Source organism: Rhincodon typus, chromosome 11, assembly GCF_021869965.1.
Source record: "Rhincodon typus isolate 14 chromosome 11, sRhiTyp1.1, whole genome shotgun sequence".
In the NCBI taxonomy this organism is placed as follows: Eukaryota; Metazoa; Chordata; class Chondrichthyes; order Orectolobiformes; family Rhincodontidae; genus Rhincodon; species Rhincodon typus.
In genome coordinates this window covers 43,292,779-43,313,798 of record NC_063342.1, presented here as the reverse complement: position 1 = coordinate 43,313,798, position 21,020 = coordinate 43,292,779, and the positions used below count along the sequence as shown (strand labels likewise).

Sequence of the window (21,020 nt, the reverse complement as noted above, 5' to 3'; positions counted from 1 at the left end):
AGAAAGAAAGAGAGAAAAACAGGCAAAGGAATGGGTAAAGGTCAGCCTGAGGGAATCAATAGCTGCTAATGGGGATTATTAGTGGATGACTAAAAGTTGGTTGTGGTAGCAGCTCATGTGATGACAAGGTCTAGTGTGTGGGGGTCAGACTAAGGACATCGGAGAAGGTATTCAGACTCTAAAATTATTTAATTCAATTTTGAGTCCTGAAGGCTGCAAGGTGCCCAAGCAGAAACTGAGATGCTGTTCTTGCAGCTTGCGCTGAGTCCACTGGAACACTGCAGCAAGCCAGAGACAGAGATGTTGGCCAGGGAACAGGGTGCTTTGTCAAAGTGCAACAAGAAGCTCAGCGTCATTTTTGCAGACACAACATCACCCAGTCACCAGTCTCCATTTTGTCACGCCGGTGTGGAGCAGACCACATTGTGAGCAGCGAATACAGTAGACTAGATTGAGTGAAGTGCCGGTAAATCACTGCTTCACCGGAAAGGTGTGTCTGGGGCCTTGAATAGTGAGGAGGAAAGAAGTAAATGGGCAGGTGTTACACCTTTTGCAATTGCAGAGAAAGGTGCTATGTGGGTGTGGGGACATGGTGTAAATGAAGGAGGAGTGGACTAGGGTGTTCTGGAGGAAACAGTCCTTGCAGAATGCTGAGAAGGAACGGGAGGGAAATGCATCTTTGGCGGTGACATCCCACTGGAGATGGCAGAAATGGCAGCTAATGATCCTTTGGATGTGGATGCTGGTGCAATTTGGTAAATGAGTTTCAGGGGGATCATTGTGGGAGGGTAGAGGGGTTGAGGGCCAAAGTGCAGGAGATGGGTCAGACACAACTGAGGGCCCTGTCAACCACAGTAGTAGGAATTCTCGGTAAAGGAAGAAGGTGGACATTTTGGAGGCCCCCTTGTAGAAACTGGCATCATCTCAACAGATGTAATGGAGATGAAGGAACTAGGAGAATGGAATAGAGTATTTGCAGGAAGCAGGATGCAAGGATTTATAGTCAAGGGAACTGTGGGAGTCAGTGTGTTTGTAATGGATATTGGTGACCAGACTATATCCAGAATGGAAACAGAGATGTCAAGAAAGGGAAAGGAGAGCCAGCGATGGACCAGGTGAAGGTGAGAGTGGGGCGGAAGTTAGAAGCGAAATTAGTAAACTATTCCAAATCCGGACAAGAAAGGGAAGCAGCACTGATGATGTCATTGATTTACTAGAGAAAGCAATGTGGGTGGCAACCGGAGTAAGATTGGAACAAGGAATGTTCCACATACGCCACAAAGAGACAGGCATAACTGTGGCCGATGCTGTCTAATGTGAAGAAAATGAAAGGAGTTAAAGGAGAAGTCGTTCAAAGTGAGAACAAGCTAAGCCAGGCGGAGGAGGGTGGTGGTGGATTGGTGACGGTTCAGGCCTTCTCTCCAGGAAGAAGCAGAGAGCCCTGAGACCATCCTGATGGGGGATGGACAGGTAAAGGGTTCTCACGTCCATGGTGAAGAAGATGTAGCTGAAGCCCGCAAACTGGAAATTCTGAAACTGACATAAAGTGTCAGAAGATCACAGATGTAAGTTTCGTCCCTGTCCAAAGCATAGGGGTGATTTTTTTTTCTAAAACAGGGTTGAAATTAGGTTGCTTGAATTTCATCTTTTTTTTGTCACAGTTTTGTCGAAATGATCAATTTGCTGGGAAACTTCATGATGATCATCATCATTCACTAAATAATTCCCTTCACTTTCTTTTCTGGAAATGGTGAGTTAGGAAAAAGTAAAAGTAGTACTGATAGAAAAAGAATGGGAAACAAATAGTGATAACAAGGTTAGCAAAATCGAAAGATCCAATTTTATTTCAAGTGCATAGTTAAAATGTTGATGCCATATTAGTTGAGTGTTTCCCAATGATTTGATGGATCAGATCATTCTCCATTATGAGAATCTAGAAAATGTGGACATACAGGAAGGCTGAAGGGTCCATGTACACAAATTGCTAAATGCTAGAGAACAATAAGGAAAAAAATAACTTAAAGGGTTAACACAATGTTTGACAATATTTCAAGTGAACTGGAATATAATGGGACGTAAGTCATATTACATCATTGCAGGGCTCTAGTTATACCAGATCTGGAGTTGTCCATTCAGTTCTAGGGATTGCCTCACAAAAAGGCCCTAGATAGAGTGCAGCACAGATTTAGCAGAACACAAGCACAGCTGAAAGGCTAAATTGTGAGTTATGAATTGCATAGACTATGTTTGCATTCCTTAAATGTAGAGTATTAATGAATATTGTGATTGAAGTGTTTCAGATGATAAATGGATTTAACAGTATCTTTCTATCTACGCTATTACCTAGTGGAAGCATTCAGGAAAAGGAGCAAACCAAAACTGTCATTCGGAGGACATTCAAAAACACTTATCCACACAAAGATAGAGAAAATCTGGAAAACTCTTTCCCAAAAATCTGTTGAGGTGATGTTAACTGAAAACTTCAAAACTCAGATTTTTTGCAAGACATAGTTTTTGAAGATTATCAAAGCAGCTAGATTGTTCTAAGAGAGAGATGTAGATTTTTGGTGTAGATAATGATGAGTTGATCAGCAGAACAGGCTTGAAGTATTGATCATAATGACACAAAAAGATTATGGTGGTGTAGTGTAATGGCTTATAAAACCTAGACTACAAAAGCATTGGTTCAGATTCTACCATGGCAGTTTAGGGTTTGGAATTTAGTTTGTTTAAAAATCTGCAAATGAAATCTGATATCAGTAGATTTGCTGGATTGTTGTAAAAACCTAACTTGTCTGGTCAACGTGTGATTCCTGTCCCACGCTAATGTGATTAACTCTTAACTGCATTCTGAAGGCTTGCAGCAAGTTGCTCATTTCTACCAAATTGTAAGAAAAAATTGCAGAAGTTCAAGCTAGCTAATTTCAGCCAGGGCTTCACAGGGAGAATTCACCTCAGTGCTTTGGATGGGGGAGAAGTGAAAGTCAGTATCCAGTAACCCATGCTGGAAAATGCATGCATGAGCCATGGAACATGATGCATCAAATGGTTGAATATTTTGCTTATATTTGGGTACACACATGTAGCTTGACAGCAATGCTAGATTCCTGGATTTAGGCTTCAGCAAATGTTAATAACTTTAGAAGTTGAGACAAAGGAAGGGATCTTTAAATGAAAAAGTGTGCCATTCTGATTGTGGGTAGTTTAGCTAATCATCTGATCAGCAGTTCACAAAATGTAGGTTTGGAACCAAGCCGTTCAGGCCTAATGTGCACTATCAAGAAGAAATCATTTCATACCTTAAATTTAGACCATTAAGTTCTTTAAAAATCCTAAGAAATGGATTTGCTGGGTATATTGAAAGCCTGGTATAATTAGAAAATCTGTTTTAGAAAAAACAGATATACCTCTTTGTGCCTGATATAATCTAAATTAGGTTGGTACTTACAATACCTTGAGCAAGTTGGACATTGACATTCTACAAGATAAATATATTACCAGTTGTGTTGCTGAAAATCATGGCTTTAAGTAAAACAACTTTAGGTGAAGCATGGTTTCCCATAAAAATCAATGGCAAAGCTTGAATTAGGTTCTTAAGAAAATATTCTGCTCAGAAGTAAAACGTACAAGCACAAACAATGTACCAAACATGTGCAGCAATGGGCGTTCCTGGCTGAAATAACTTGCAACATAAAATTGATCAATAAATAAACAGTGGAAGGAGCAGGCACAGTACATTTAAGAAAATACACTCACCATGCAATAATGTATTGAAGATTCTAGCGGCATAGCAGAATTGTCCCTACCTTAGGGCAAGAAGGTCCAGATCCAAGGCTCAGCTGCTCCAGAAGTGTGTAATAGCAACTCTGAACTGGTTGATTAGAAAATATCTACTAACAAATTGAACAGGCTCCAACTAGCAACTTCAGTTTGTCAGTGTGGCTATCCACTGAAATCACTGCTCTGATCTAACCTTTGTCATTAGATGGAACCCAGGACTTGAGTTCAGGATGGAAGCAGCCCACAGTAAAACCAAGAGTTCTGAGGACTTAAGGTAAAAAGTGAGTGTGGGAGGCAAAGCCAGGAACAAAGAGAGAGTCAGGGAACAAGAGTGGGAAGCAATGTTGGATGTAGGTGGAGGTAAGGTGCCAGGAAGTGGTGAGGCCAGGGGTCAGGGAGTTTGAGACCAGGAGCCAGGCTAAGAGCATGGGGAGGGGGAAGATGGACCAGCTGCAAGAGCTGAGCATTGGGGACAAGGTCATCACATCAGGCAAGGCCAAGGAGTAAGAGAGGTCACAGATGTGAAACTGAAAACATGAAATGATTACACTGATGTATACTTCAGAAACACCATTAAAATGGAGCAATGTTCTTGAGTCGTCTATTAAAATTCAGTTAGGTTACATTTGAAAATGGCTACAACAGTTAGTGAATGGAGATTGAATGTTTAAGAGACAAAAATAGAAATTGCTGGAAAAGCTCTGAAGGTCTGGCAGTATCTGTGGAGAGAAATTAGAGTTAATGTTTCAGGGCAAGTGACCCTTCCTCAGAGCTTCCTCAGAATTTTTAATTATGAGTACAGGACTCAGTCTTGAGTATTGGATACATTCAAAGCTGATGGGAAGGAGATACAAGAGAAAAGATCTTGCATTCATGACTTCAGGTGATCCCAAGACCATTTCTTGCTAATGGAGTGCTTCATAAGAAAAGTACATTGATGTGTCTGCGGACATTTCCTGCATTTCCATCGCACTATTTCCATCAGGCTTGCATAAAGAATTATATAAAATACACAGCCATTGCTCCTTTCAGCCTATGCTTCAATGACAAGCTACGACAAATCCTGTTTCATCTATTCGTGTCTAAGTCTGCCAGCGTAATCCTCTATCTCCTTCTCTTTCATATGCTTATGTAGCTTTTCTTAGCTGTCTTTTTGCTATTTATTTCCCCAATGTCACCACTATCTGGGCAAAAACGTTTCTTCTGACTTCTTGGTGACTACCTTCTATTGATGACCGCAGGTGTTGCTGTTTCTCATCAGTGGAAAGAAATTTAGGAAGGAATTTTTATTTTAGATCTGGATCTCAATGTCAAGAGTCAAATAGAGGCCTTGACCCCGCACTGTATGGGGAACAGCCACGCCACGTTGAATTTTCCTGGATTGCCCAATTAGTGGCCAGATGGCAGACATGCCATCCAAATCTGTGTAAGAGACAGGCTTTCAAAGTGGGACAGCTAATAGGATGCCCTGCAGCATTAATGGGATGATAGAGCTGAAGGTAAAGAAAGAGGTGGGACCTCCATCTTGGGAAGCCCTCTATACAGTTTTTAAGAAAACCAGTTAACTTAATATCTGTTATTGGGAAAATATTAGACTCTATTTTAAAGGGAGTAATAGAGGAGCATTTAGAAACTCTGAATGTAATCAGGCAGAATCAGTGTGGCTTCATGAAGGGGAAATCATGCCTGACAAATTTATTAGAATTCTTTGAGGAGGTAATAAGCAGGATAGATAAAGGGGAACCATTAGTTATAACGTATTTGAATTTCCAAAAGATGTTCAATAAGGTACTGGGAATAAAGCTAGTTTATAAGATAACCATCCCTGATGTTGGTGGTAGTATATGAGCATGGACAGACAATTGGCTAACTAATAGAAGACAGAGTTGGGATAAAGAGGGCATTTTCAGGATGGCAAACCTGTAACTAGTGGAATGTCATTAGGACCTGTGCTGGGCCACGATTATTTACTGTATATACGAACGATTTGAATGACAGAAGTGAATGTACTGTCACGAAGTTTGCAGATGACATAAAATTAGGTGGGAGGGCAAATAGTAAAGATGACATAAGAAACCTACACAGGGATATGGACAGCTTAAGTGAATGGACAAAAGCTTGGCAGGTAGGATAAAATGTAGGAAAATGTGAAGTAATGTGCTTTGACACAAGAACAGAAAAGCTGAATGTTATTTAAGACTGCAGAAAGTTACAGATAGAGAGAATTGGGGACGCTCATGCATAAATCAAGAAAAGCTAGCATTCAAGTTCAGTGGGTAATAGGGAAGGCAAATAGAATGTTGACTTTTGTTTCAAAGGAAATGAAAGGTAAAAATAAGGAGGTATTCCTAAAACTATACAAGGCACTGGTTAGAAAATAGCTGGAAAACAGCTCTGGACCCCTTATCTAAGGAAAGATACAGTTGCATGAGTTGGATGATCAGAATGGAAGAGCAAGCTCAAAGGGCTAAATGGCCTATTTGTGCTCCTATTCTTGATGACATTGGAGGCAGTCCAAAGAAGGTTCACTAGGTTGATCGCATGTATGGAGAGATTTTCTTATGAGGAGAGGTTGAGTAACTTAGGCCTGTACTCACTGGAGTTTAGACAATGCAGGTGGCCTTACTGAATCATGTAAGATTCTTCGCAGTCTTGACAAGGTAGATGTGTCAAGGTTGCTTCCCTCAGTGGGAGAGTCTAGGACCAGAGAGCAAATCTCAGTGTAGGGAGTCACCTATTTTCAAGAGAGACGAGGAGAACATTTTTACACTCAGAGGGTGGAATTATTTACAAGGTTGTGTCAATAAGTACATTCAAGACTGAGATAAACAGAGTTTTAAATAGTAAGGAAATCAAGAGTTTTGGGGAAAAGGCAGGAAAGTGGAGTTGAGGATTCTCAGATCAAACATGGACATCATTGAATGTTGGAGTAGAGTTGATGGGCTGAATGACTGCAACATCTTATGGTCTTACAGCCCAGGGCGCTGTCACCTCATCATTATGAAGGGAAGCACTACCACAGGGTGGCCCATGGCTACAGGTACAGGGAGTTTGGAGGGAAGGGCCTTAAAGCTTTCCTGGGGCAGTAGGGCCCCCACTCCTACATCCCTCCAACCTCCTCAATCTGCAACTAGGAGGTCCCCTGTTAACAATTCACCTGCTCCTGCTGCTGTGGGAGTCTTGTGAACTGACTGTGAATTTACAATTGGCATCTGACAATCAACCTTTCACCCACCTCAACAAATAAGCCAATTAATGCACTTGCACACCTTCACATTGTCGTCCCCTGTAAGGAGTGAATTCCTGTCCCCAAAACCAGATTCTAGGACCACACGGAATTAGGCAGGAGAAAAAAGGTGATGGCTGGAGAGTAGATCATGAATCCTGCACCATTTCTGACTCTTGCTGGTTTCTACAATGTCAGAAAGGGTACGGGCTAGGAATCTCTAATGCTGCAGTTCAAAACTTACCCACTTCCACAATGGTGATGGCATTTTAGAACACCTGCAATTTATGTGGAGATAGCTACATTTTGGAAGCATTTCTAAATCACATCTGATGAATACAAATGTGAACCAGGAATTGGGCATGAGAAATGCCTGAGTCGTGAGTAAAAATGGTGATGTTCCCTTTTTAGCTCATCGTGAAATGCTGCAGCCTGAGCTCTCTCTATATTTACTGAAATGAGTTATGATAGTGCTGCACTTGAAGAAGCTAAGTGACCGTTAAGTAGTGTGGTTGCCAAGTTGTTAGTTCTGACAGCTAGCAAATTGCCAATGAGGGAAGAACATTGGAAAAATGACAAAGACTTCAAATGCATTAGAATAGATCATGGACTGTTATTCTACTTTGTACAATATGGAAAGCATAGCTCAGTGTGAGTTACTGCCTAATTGCTTAAACATTGCCAGTGGCTTTCATTCACTCTATGAAGAACATCTCTGCCTTCTCTTGGCTTGTTGAAAGCTTTGAGAGATGTCTGATCATTTGGCACTAATAGATACTTTAGAGTTTTAGAAAAGATTTGTAGCTCAGGTTTTGAGAGAGGTTGTTGACTTGCTCACTGAGCTGGCTTGTTCTTGTTCAGACGTTTCGTCACCATGATAGGTAACATCATCAGTGCAGCCTCCGATGAAGTGATGTTATTCTACTCCACTTGGAATTTACACTGTCCGGTCTGTTACAATGAGTAGTGTCATTTCCAGTTTTGATCTGTATGGATTTGTATATGGGGTCCAACATACATAAAAACCCATACATATACTCCATAATGGACCGGACAGTATAAATTCCAAGTGTAGTAGAATAACATCGCTTCATCGGAGGCCTCACTAATGATGTCACCTAGCATAGTGACGAAACGTCTGAACAAAAACAAGCCAGCTCAGTGAGCAAATCAGCAACCTCACTAATAGATACTGTTTATTTATAGAGCAGTTTGAAGAAATACTAGTTTGTTGGCTTAACTGCCTTTCAATCCACTGATAGATTTTACATAACAAGGATTTTGTTTTTACGCTCCTATCCTGGGGCATATGTATGTGTTTAATATTAATGAGTTTTAGTCATCTAATAGTATAATGGTTTTAAAATTTCAATGAAGTAAATTTTATTTATTTTGACAGATTTATGAGTTTCTAAGTTTTCTAGCTATGTTTGTTCATCGCACCAGGTCATCCCATCATTAGCTTCGGCTGAATGAAGCAACTGGGACAGAGGCAAGCAACTTTGGGAAAATTCCCAACTCCTGATTCCATCATGACTCAAATTCTTTAATGATTTTAAAGAACTAATCTTAACGTCACTCCTTTTTTAAAGGGAAAACAAACAAATCAGTTCAATGTTTAACCTTACTTTTCTGGCATTGCCAATATCAGTCTTCTTTTCTTATTTAAATGATTTTTCTAGCCAACCTATTCAAAGATGTTATACACATGTCTAGAGGAGGTGGGACTTGAACTGGACCTCTGGTAGGGACACTATCACTGTGCCACAAGAGAGCCCCAAAGTCAGACTATTTGTTGATTTTGGTTTATTTAATTCATTCATGGGATGTGGCATTATTCTGCGTAGGAAACTAGGAATAATTCCTTTGCCCTTCTTCAGGATATTGCCATGAGACTTTTAACAACCACTTGGGCAGATAAACGAGACCTCACTTTATCTCATCAAAACAGCAGCACCCCTAACTGTGCAACACTCTCTCTGAACTGCAAATGACTGTTGACGTTGATTTTTGTGCCGAAGTCCTAGGATGGGGTTTGAACATAAAGCCTTCTATCTCAGATGCAGATGTGCTACTTACTGAGACTGAGCCGGCACTTCTAATTAATGATGTTACACTTTCTTTTGCTTTATACTGCAAAATGATTTATTGTATTTTTTTCTTCACGCTGTAGACCAACTACTTTTCACTTGATCGAGCCCACTTCTTGATCATAACTTTCTAGCTTTGGTTATTGTTTCCTTCGGCATTTATTCCAAATATTTCTCAATAAGTGTTCAATTCTCTGTAAGAGACCAATGGCAGGTCAAAGCAAATGGATGACATTTTGTCTTCAGGTGATGAACTGCAGCCGTAAACACAGACATGAAATAAAGTTATTCATCTGTGATTTGTTAATACTGTTCTGATTTAAATTAACTTTAATTTTCATCTGATATGACATTGTAGCTTTCTGGTCAGGCTCCATATAATGTAGGGACATGAATAACAATTAGAAACTCATGATAGAACAAGGAGTACAGTTTCATTCTGAATGCAATAAACGTGGATGACTTTTGAATTTCTTTTAATACAGATTACCAGAATCTCCTGGCGAACTTCCAGAGTTCTCTTTATTTGTCTCTGTAAATGATTGGCTGGACTCAATCAAAATGGAACAGTACAAGAGCAATTTCATGGCTGCAGGCCTCACAAGTTTGGATTCAGTCACAAGGATGAGTATAGAGTAAGTAGAATATAACGTCATAGCATTTTATAGTGGCTGACCAAATCTCAATTCTCTGAGACTATTGTCTAGGTAGCATTTGCAATCATTGGTATGTGATCCTAGATTGAGGTATGCACATGGTCTGCTCCATCAAAGAGTCAGCACAGTGAAGGAAACAAAACAGGAATTGCTGGAGAAATTGTGAATCTGACTAAATTGAACCAAAACCTCGATTCCTGAAGCATCCCTTCTTCCAACCAAGCTAATACTGCCCAATAATTTGAGTTCAGTTTATTTCAATAATTTAGTTGTACTTTAAGCATTCAAGCAAGGGATTCACCCTTTTGTTTCCACTTCAACTGATGGCACTCCTTTCTTCCAATTTTATCTCAACATAAAGACTCTCCTTTGGCCACACTGTTTTACCGTTATCATGTTATTTCTCTGACACATCTATTGGTTCTAGTAAGTAATTTTCTTCATCAGTTTCTAGAAAGGGATGATCACCTTGTTGGAATTGTATTACAGCACTACCCCCCCACGACCAATCGTCAGCAGGAAATTGAGAAGCAAATGTGAAGGAGATCTCAGATAAGAAAAATAAGGCTGTAATGGTAGGCCAATTTAACTATTGGACTGTCACAGTGTTAAGGGCTTGGATGGGGAGGAATATGTTAAGGATATACAAGAAAACTTTCTTATTCAATATATGGATGTACCTACTAGAGAAAAAGCAATATTTGACCTTCTGTTGGGAAATAAGGCAGGCCAAGTGACTGAGGTGTCAGTGGAGGTGCACTTTGGGGCAAGGGATCATAATTCTATTAATTTTAAAATCATTATGGAAAACCATAGAAAACAAAACAGAAATTACTAGAAAAGCTCAGCAGATCTGGCAGCATCTGTGAGGGAAAAACAGTTAACGTTTCAGGTCCAGGGACCCTTCCTCAGACCCGAAACGTTAACTCTGTTTTTTTTCCTTCGCTGATGCTGCCAGACCTGCTGAGCTTTTCCAGCAATTTCTGTTTTGTTTTCTAATTTACAGCATCCGCAGTTCTTTCATTTTTTTATGGAAAAAAGTTAAAGTTCTAAACTGGAGTAAGACCAGTTTTGATGGTTTTAGACAGGAAGTATCAAAAGATTGGGGGAAGCTATTCTCAGGTAAAGGAATGGTTGGAAACTGGAAAGCTTTTACAAATGAGATAACGAGAGTTCAGAGACAGTATGTTCCTGTTAGTGTCAAGGGCAAGGCTGGTAGGTGTAGGGAATGCTAGATGACTAGAGAAATTGAGGCTCTAGTCAAGACAAACAATGAGGCATAAATCAAGTTTAGACAGCAGGGATCAAGTGAGTCACTAGAAGATTATAAGGGCAGTAGGAGTATAGTTAACAGGGAAGTCAGGAGAGCAAAACGGGGACAGGACATAAATTTGGCAAATAGAGTTAAGGAGAATCGAAAGAGATTCGATAAATATATTACGGGCAAAACAGTAACGAGGGAGAGAATAGGGCCTTTTAAAGATCAGCATAACAGTTTATGTGTGGAACCACAGGAGATGGGTGAGGTACTAAACAAATATTTTGTACCAGTATTTAGTGTGGAGAAGGACTTGGAAGCCAGGAAACTTGGGGAAATAAATATTAACGTCTTGAGAAGAGTTCATATTACCAAAGAGGAGGTGCTGAGGATCTTAAAACACATAAAGGTAGGTAAATTCCCTGGACCTAATCAGGTGTACCCTAGAATTCTGTGGGAAGCTAGGAAAGTGATTGCTAGGCCTCTTGCTGAGATATTTGTATCATTGATAGCCACCGGTGAGGTGCTGGAAGATTGGAGGTTGGCTAATGTGGTGCCATTATCAGCACGGTGACCCAGTGGTTAGCACTGCTGCCTCACAGCACCAGGGACCCGGGTTCGATTCCACCCTTAGGCAACTATCTGTGTAGAGCTTGCATATTGTCCAGGTGTCTGCATCGTCTCCTTCGCGATACTCCGATTTCCTCCCACAATCCAAAGGTTATGCAGGTTTGGTGGTTTGGCCCATAGTGTCCAGGGATGTAAAAACTAGATGGATTAGTCATGGAATACAGTGATAAGGTAGAGAGTTGTGTCTGGGTGGGATGATCTTCAGAGGGCCGGTGTGGACTCAATGGGCTGAATGGCCTGCTTCTACACTGTAGGGATTCTACGACTGTGATGATAAAGGCTATAAGGAAAATCCAGGGAACTATAGACTGGTGAGATTTACATCAGTGATAGGTAATTTAGAAGTGATTCTGAGGGACAGTATTTGCATGCATTTGGAAAGGCAAGGACTAATTAAAGGTAGTCAATATGGCTTTGTATATGTGTCTCATTAACTTGATTGAGTTTTTTGAAGAGATGGCAGAGAAGATTGATGAAGGCAGAGTGACAGAAGTTGCCTATATGGACTTCAGCAAGGCATTCAACAAGAGCTTTAAGAGCTTGATATCACAAAAGTGAAAATCTTTAAAACATAAGACTGCACATACTGACCCAACATATTCCAGACATCTTATAATGGAGCTCCAGTGTGCCCAGTTTTTCCAAGTATTTGTCATTTCTACGTATTACTGCTTTTGCCCTCTGGGATGCTATTGAGAAAATAATTAGGTTGCAAAACTGGCCAATTGACATGTGCTTCCTAATTGTTTGCTAGCTTTGTCTTCATTGTGTTATTCCCTCTCAATATCAGCATTTTCAATTTTCACTCTGCATTTCTTTTTCTTGCTACTGAAGTGAATAGTGTCACATTTCCCCTCATTACACTTCACTGGCCATCTTGTTGCTCACTGTTTAACCTGTCTGTATCTCTTTGCAGCCTCTTTCTGGCCCTGTGATCTTATCAAACATACAAAATTGATGGACAGCAAATGACCGACTGGTCATAAAAATGTACAGCTTATTGCTTCATAGCTAAATTTCCATGCAAGTAATTATGCAAATTCCTCCTCCCATTGGTGAAAGAATACAAATGTTAGTCTATCACCTGAAGCTGCTATATTACTGTTCGGGTGTTGAAGGAGATTACTGTTGATCTATCAACATCCAGAATGAGGTTCGGCCAGCATCACCTCCCAATTTAACGCAAATTAACATTTATCAACATTCTGATGTTTGTAAACTTCAATGTAATTAAATAGAAAAAAGAAAGTCATCTCTAGTTCACTCTAGGGATCTCTTCCATTTTTTCTTTCTCCTTTTCCATGAAAAAGTCCTAGGGAACTGATTTATGAACATGAGTAACCATAAGTAAGTCTTCTCCTTTGAAATATTTTGTACAATTTATCTGGGCTTAATCAGATAATTCACAGCTTCACAACTTCTCACATGCTTCAAATTGTGAACATCTCTATTCAGGGGAGGCAATGGCCTAGTGGTATTATCACGAGACTATTAATCCAGAGACCTTAATAATGTTCTGGTGTCCCAGGTTTGAATCCCACCATGGCAGATGGTGGAATTTAAAATCAATAAAAATCTACAATTAGGGGTCCAATGATGACCATAAAACCATTGTCAACTGTCAGGGGAAAACCTATCAGGTTCACTAATTTCCTTTAGGAAAGGAAACCGCTGTCCTTACCCAGTCTGGTGTGCATGTGACTCCAGACCCGCAGCAATGTGTTGACTCTTAATCGTTAGTGATTAGGGATGGGTGATAAATGCTGGTCTAGCCAGCAATGCCCTCAATCCTGTGGATGAACTTAAAAATATACAAATTTCCTTATATGGAGAGTAGGTTTAAAATGCTTGGAGAGCTGAGAGATGGAAATTTGAGGCAGACAGTTGGGAGAGGTCGGAGGCAACAAACCAGATGGTGAAAGAGTCTCAAAATGTCCTAATGCCTTAGAATTAGATGACAAGTTTTAAAATGCTTGCAAGTTGTCAGATTTGACACAAATTGTTCAAAATGAACCTTCTGTCTGTAAATATTTTTGCTGGTTTATGAAGAAAATTGGAAAAGTAAGAACCAGATTATATCAGTACTGCTTCCTTGATCTCTATCATAGCTGTTTTTAGTTCAATTTATTGAAATTTAATACATTGGGATCACCATTTGCGGTTATTCTTTCTTTCTTCAGTTATAGGTAATTCCCAGTAAAGACACAGGATGAATGAAATGGCTGCCTTTTTATTCAGAGTTGATTATATATTTTCATATAAACTTCCAACCATTAATATACTATGACGTTATGTCAGTTTTACTTTGTTTTGTTCTAGTGACATAAGAAGAATTGGGGTCACATTAATAGGACATCAGAGGCGAATAGTGAGCAGTATACAGACTTTGAGACTGCACATGTTCCACATACAAGAGAAGGGATTTCATGTGTGAATACTCTACTAATGCTATTGAATTGTATCTCAGCAAGTTCAGTGGGAGAATATTTTATAACTAAAATGCCTAGCTTTGTCTATGTTGAAAATATGATGAGACATTGATAGTTGGCATTTCCTTAATTTGGACAAGTTTTCAACATGAATCTTAATCCTCTATAAGTTTCCATGCTTTAGTTAAACTTTATAAACCAATTCCCCGTAGAGCTAACAAACTATTGCTAATAAAGTGGTCTAAGAAACACTAATTGCCAATTACCCCATTGTTATTTAAAGAAGAGTTCATGTGTAGATGGATACCTCTTGCAGTAATATTCTAATGGCCATGTGGCTGCAACAGTATTGATACGTTTAGAGTTATAGGTTGAGAAGTAATCTCTTTTCCATGTTTGTGACTGTTTAGCTGCTAATATCAAATGTGCAATCAAAGGTTGACTTTAATATGTTCTTTTTGTAATTTATTCTGTACAGATCTGAAATGATTTTCTCTTTCTCGAAATTAATTCTTGGTATGCTAGTATATGGATAAATTAGAGATCAACTGAACTTGAAAGTATTGAATCTAAAAGACCCTGCAATTTAGCTCATGAGAATAGAGGTGGGAGTTGCCTTATTTTATTTTGTGTTCATCTGAGAACAAATTTTGTGTGTATGTATATTTTTACAGAAAAGATAATGTAGTTAGCGGTTTAATGCTATCACCAGGCTATTGTCTTTTAGTGTCAGTAAGTATTTATTAGGCCTTAATCTGTGATCATTTTGATCATGGATGCACCTATGTTTCTGAGATTGTGCCTACAATAATGACTGTTGTGCACTTCAGATTGTCATAAGCCTGAATAACAGTTGTAAATTCTTCTTCCTTTTGAGTTCCCTGTCCAAAGAAAGATCTGACCCACAGCACCACAAACCACAGGGGAGGCAAGGAGCCAGGTTCCCAATCCAGCCCGGCTAGAACAGGGATTGAAGCCCAGGCTGATCCATGCCAGCCATCCAGCTAACTGAGCCAGTCACCACACCCAAAAAATAAGGAGTCCAAGTTCTATGATCACATACAATTGTACATGCATGTTGTAGCTTCTAGCTGTGGATATTAAAAATAGAGGCTCCAATTTTTCCATCAAATGGCTGCCTCACATTTTTCACACTCATACCATATCATTTGTGTGCGTCGGAGGGATCTACAAGTTGACACTCAACCTGCTGCCACTATGAATGCACTTCTCATGGCTATTACAAGCTGGAATAGAATTTGAACCTGGAGAAGCTCCGAGGCAGGGATGCAATCCATTGTGCAACAAAATCTCCAATTGTTGGTTAGACTTCTAAAGTCATGTATTGTTACAGCAACCCTGGGATGGCCAGTTAAATTCAGACTGCTGAGTTAGCCACAGACATCCTGCTTTTATTCCATCACTGTCAACTTCAATCTACTTTTCCGAGTAGTTGACAAGGGTAGCCACATGAAGTCAGCATGGATCATCATTTAAGATGCAGATTAAGGTCTAGTAATGCCACCAGGAGTCAATTTAAAGTTGAACTTTGGCTTATGGAAAAAATCCTCTCTGGCATTTCTTTGATGTAGTTTCAATGGGCAGAGGATCCGGAGCCAAGCGAGGCCCAAGCATAAAAGTTATTTTGTTGACCCCTTGATGTCGTTTTTACCCCCAAGTGTTCCTCTGGGTTCCATCAAGCAAGTTTAGACCTCATCTGCTCCCAGGTCTTTCCTCTTCCCTGCTGTAACACCTACTTGAAACCCACTCACCACAACTAACATTCTTGTCAACAAGACTCCCTTTGCTTGATCTGGTGGCCTTCTGCTTTCTCAACGTTTATAGCTGCATTCACATGAAGCCCAGGCGATAAAATGTCCTGGCTAGGGTGCTTGTGTTACAATGATAGTATCCCTACCTCTGGGCCAGGAGGTCTGGGTTCAAGTCCCATCTGTTCCAGAGACATGTTATAACGTTTCTGAACAGATCGATTAGGAAAAAAATCTATCATCATATCAAAGTAGGAAAGGGGGCTCGGCATTAATTCTCCCATTCGTTCCTTCCCTCATCCAGCTAAATTCCACTTCAAGTTCAAATAGCACCCTATAAAATACTGAGAATTGCTGTATTTGTTTCACTTTATTTCTCTAGTTGTTAGTTTCACAGCTTGGAATGTTCAGGTTACATGTCAGTTACCTCAAATTAACTACGGTTTGGCAACTCTTGTCAAGTTTTAGTCAGCCTATACATTACATGGACCAATGTGCTGACGCAAAGTGTGAAATAGTGAATGACGGTCTCACTAGGATGATTAGGCAAAGGCAAGGAATTTTTATAACTGCTGTGAAAAGATGAAAATAAAGACTCAGCGAATATCTAATCACACTTAGTGGTGGAGGACTTAAAATTGATAAATTCTGAACAAGTAAAATGGCAATTCATTAAATCAATTCTTATGTTTCCCATTGAGACTGGTAGTTTTTTAAAAAAACTCCCATTTAACAGCTGAACAGATGACTTGGCAAGATTTCACATTTTAAAGCATTCACTGTAACAAACAAACTAAAGTCACAATTGATACCATTTTTCTGGTCACCTCATGTTTTAAACTACAGGACAGAATGTTTAAACCTGAATAACCCACCGTTAGCTACTGTACACTGTCCTTCAATTGGATATTTAATTTTCCCAGAACCAGTCCAAAGTGGTTCTTAACTCCTGACGATTTACTTCCAGTCTTTTATTTCCTTGGTCCATGAATATTTAATCTCAACTCTCTTTTGCAGTGAGGTTTCTCTTCCAGAGATTCTAATCCAGACCAGGTGAATCTTCCAGTCTTCCTCACAAACTTGATCTTTTAAGCCTGAATCACATGGACCTTATACCACTTGTTTGAGGACCCAACAAAAATGAACAGATTAAAGTATAACAGTTCACAACTTTACATTCACAACATTCATTTTCTGAGACCCTGCCATTTTCTGTAAGTGTGGATGTTATTATATCTTCAGTCTCGGCCCTCTTTACTCTCTGACAGTTAAAACCCAGGCTTGCTATCAGGCAAACTTCAGAACAGATCACATGACTCTTTTTTTTTGTTAATGACAGTGTCAAACATAACAATGCACTTCATAACTGTAAAATTTCCACCCAAAGATTGAAAAATTATTAGCATTTTTGCGAATTTTCATAAATACTATCCCAATTTGACAGCTTACAAGATTCTACTTGGTTTAACAGTCAAAGTGCTACATGTAGTGTAACTAGCATTCGCCTCCCATGCTGTCACATTTTCCCATAAAACAGTTCATCTTGGCAGCACCCCTATCTCTAATCTATATAAATAAAATACATGCTGCTGTTATGATTTAAAGTCTATTTTAAGTCCATTTTTAAATTTAATCCTCTCATATACAAGATAATTTGTTTTGCTGCCAGTGGTTTCACTGTCTGTTACATGTCATAGTTCTCTTCTTCAGTAAATGTCACAGTGTTTCCAAGGTCTTGGTTAAATAGTTGTATCCTTGGTCTGATTTGGTTCATTTTGTCAAGAATAATCTTTCTTCTAATAGACTTCTGATACTCCCTTGTAACAAGCAAGTGTAAATCATAGATATAGAACAATTTGTCTGCTGTAATGCTTTTCACTCACAGGATTCTGTATTTCTGTGTACTGAGAAAGGGCCATTTGACCCAAAACATTAATTCTGATTTCTCTCCATAGACGCTGCCAGACTTGTTGATATTTTCCATTAATTTCTATTTGTGTTTCTGATGTACAGCATCCCCGGTTCGTTTGGTTTTTATTCTGTATTTTTAGATCTGCTGTAAAACCAGAACTCTCATTATCATCAGGGTGTTGAATTTTAAACTCAGATTTTGGGTCATTGCTCTTTTTTATTGATATAGGGTCTTCTTTTAAATATTAACCTAGAGAAATATAATCTTTGACAATTAAAATTATTTTCTGCTAATCAAAGGCTAATATTAGTGCTTTATTCAAGCTAAACCCACCAAATTATTAAGTACAAATAAACAGAGAAATCAGTTTGCTCAGCATTTTTATTAAACCCGTCCCAGATATTGTGTGCTACTTTTCCAGTTTTATCCTCTCTTCTCCTGAAGGCAGTTCCTTTGATTGTTATGATTTCACTTGCATCGTCAGGTTTACAGTATTTCATTCTCATGGTAATGTATGAGCCTAAATGAAGAGTAAGTGCCCACAGCTCCATCATTTGAGACACAGATCTGATTATGCTGCTGTCTTCGTCCAACATTCTCACATGCACATTTTTTAGAAGGGGTTATTGGAAGGTGATTAAGACCAGTATAGTGTCATTTAGGTCAATTGTAGCACACCCACTATGCCTGGGATCAGCTACCCCAGTACAGAGCACAATCTCAGTATACAAACAGATGCCTGGCAAGTTTGGAAAGATCACCAGACTATGCTGGCCATATGATCACAACAATAACCATGAAACACTGAGATTTGAAACAAAAGCAGAGGTTGCTGCAGAAACTGAACAGGTCTGGCAGCATCTGTGGAGAGAAAGCAGTGTCAATGTTTCAAGTCCAGTGACACTTTGTCAGAGCTGGTCTGGTTTGTTCAAACAGACTTAACATTCAAGTCGCAGGGGTCTTAGTCTAGTGTTGGTGGAATCAGTAACAAGGGTGAAATGGCTTGTTCTACTGCTAGTAGAAGCAGAAGTTCCTCATTCAACTTTCAACACTTCCGCCAAGATTGGGCCTTTGCCAATAATATCAATGTAGGGTGAACGTAGCTTCTGTCATAGAGTCATGCATTTAAGAAGGAGGTCTTTGCAGCCTGTCCTGAATTTTTCCAATGATCCTGTAATCTTTTTTCCGTTCAAATATTTATTAATTCGTTTTAGTAGTAGAGTCACTTGATGTTACAATGAAAGATGATTATTTCAAGCAGTTTTCACTTTATTGAACACTTATGTGGACTTTCTATTGAACAACAGTTCTTCAATACTATTGTTTTGACCTAACTTAAAATTTGTGTTCAGATTTTCAATAAGATACAAATAAGTGATTTACATTTGTAGTGATCCAAAAACCTCAAATGATTCTTTTATTCCTTATGATTAAAACAACTCTGAAAATTAAGGTTGCTACATGCACATTATTTCCTTGAACGCTTGTTATTTTCAGATTAAATGGATCAACATTAACTGCAGCCATACAACTGAAATAAAAATACAGTAGATAAAATTTTCAGAATTGAAAAAGCAGATAAAACACTTTTGTTATTTAGCAGTTCTTATGGCCATATGCATGGTCTGCTAGATGAAATGCATCTTTTGTCAATTTACAAACACATTTTCTTGTGATCTTACCAGAATTTCAATGATTTGGTAAAATGGATTTCTCTTTCTCATACCCTTGACCTGTGGTGTTTGGCTGAAAGGATTGTACATACTGGTAGCATATCTAATTATTTCTCAGTAGTTTACCTCCATAATTCCTGCAAATTAAGCTCCCAATTTTAACCAGAGCAGGGATAATTCACAAAAGAAGAAATATAAAATTTGATGATGACTGACTCCAGGTAAATGCACCAGGGTGTTAGCTTTAAAATACCATTTATAGTAGCTTTGGAGAAAATTGGCTACTCACTGCCTCAAGAGGAAATGATTTGTGATTGTCAAAGACCTGAACAGCAGAAAAGAAAGGTAACTATAAATCACTAGGAAATTTGGAAAAGATGTAGGTATTTCTTTGTTCTTTTCATCAGTATCCACCAATTAATGCAAGTAAGCAATACTATACTGTCAATAATGTTAGTTGGTAAGTACAGATACAATTCTGCCTTGTCAGAAGTACATATGGGCTGTTAATAACTTGCTGACCAAAGTAATTGAAAGTTTTTTTTTACTCCTGAGTCCAACTAAGCCCAATGGTTCAGTAATTTATGACAGAGGTTTTCAGGCTTCTCTGTGCTGGTTACAGAAGTGATCCTAAGTGTCCAATCACTGACATTTTACGACCTACTCAGACACTTCTGCAACCTTTAGAGCAATAGTTTACAGCCAGCTTTCAAGAGTAACTAATATGGAACGCTAATGTTGTACAAACATTTGTTGAACTTCTAAGATTTGTAAAATTGTCAGCTGATCTCTAGCAAACACAGAAATGTTTTCAAAATGTTAAATAAAGCAAAGTTATCTGTGGACCAACTGCAGTTATTCATTAAACAAATATCAGTTCATGTAAAATTTCCATAATTTACCAGCATGCCTAGAGTTAATTGTAATTAGAGTTTCAGCTCTCTATAGCTGGGAGTGGACAGGTAGAATTGTGGTGTCTGAATCTGGGACATTTATTCACACAGAATATGCTGTATGGCAAATATCTGCTGAACAATGATGTAAAGAGATTTTGTACAAAGTACAATTTACTTATTGCTGCATTTTATTTTTCTATTATTTCTTAATGAAGCATTAAAAGTGTTACAGATTAAAATAGTTCATTTATTAAACTATTTATTAGCAAATTAAACAGCTGTTGATGCTTGTCATTTGCATTCATACATTATAACTATTCCTTGTAAAATGCTGCATTCCTATTAGCACCAGTGTTTTGTAAAAAATTTTCAACACACATGCAGTATAATTCATTCAAGCTACTATTTCTCAAAAGTTCCTCTTCAGTACCTAATCTGTTTCTAAAGGGAGACAAAATCCTACGTACATTAAAATACTGCATCCTATCTTACATGGTAATCAGATGGATAAGGAAATTAATATAGTTTACTGCTGGACCTCAAAATTGAGGGATATTATTTTTTAAATTGTTATAGTCCATCTATAGCACATAATTAAAATATTTGCCATCAATTTAATGAAGGTTGAATTGATGCATACATGCACAATCAGTTTACATTTACCTACTAGCAAAAAAATGATTCCATGGAGCAAGGAATTT

The 21,020-nt window shown here is 38.7% G+C and overlaps 1 protein-coding gene across 1 annotated transcript in view; it reads left to right on the top strand.

Annotated features, from left to right (window-relative positions):
• Nucleotides 1–14,074, top strand: part of epha6 (eph receptor A6) — a 590,517-nt gene extending 576,443 nt beyond the window's left edge. The window contains exons 16-17 of the mRNA XM_048603194.1: nt 9,582–9,731; nt 13,960–14,074. Of these exons, the coding sequence (XP_048459151.1) occupies nt 9,582–9,731; nt 13,960–14,074 (265 nt within the window). The remainder of the gene's footprint in view (nt 1–9,581; nt 9,732–13,959) is intronic.
• The last annotated feature ends 6,946 nt before the right edge of the window (nt 14,075–21,020 follow it).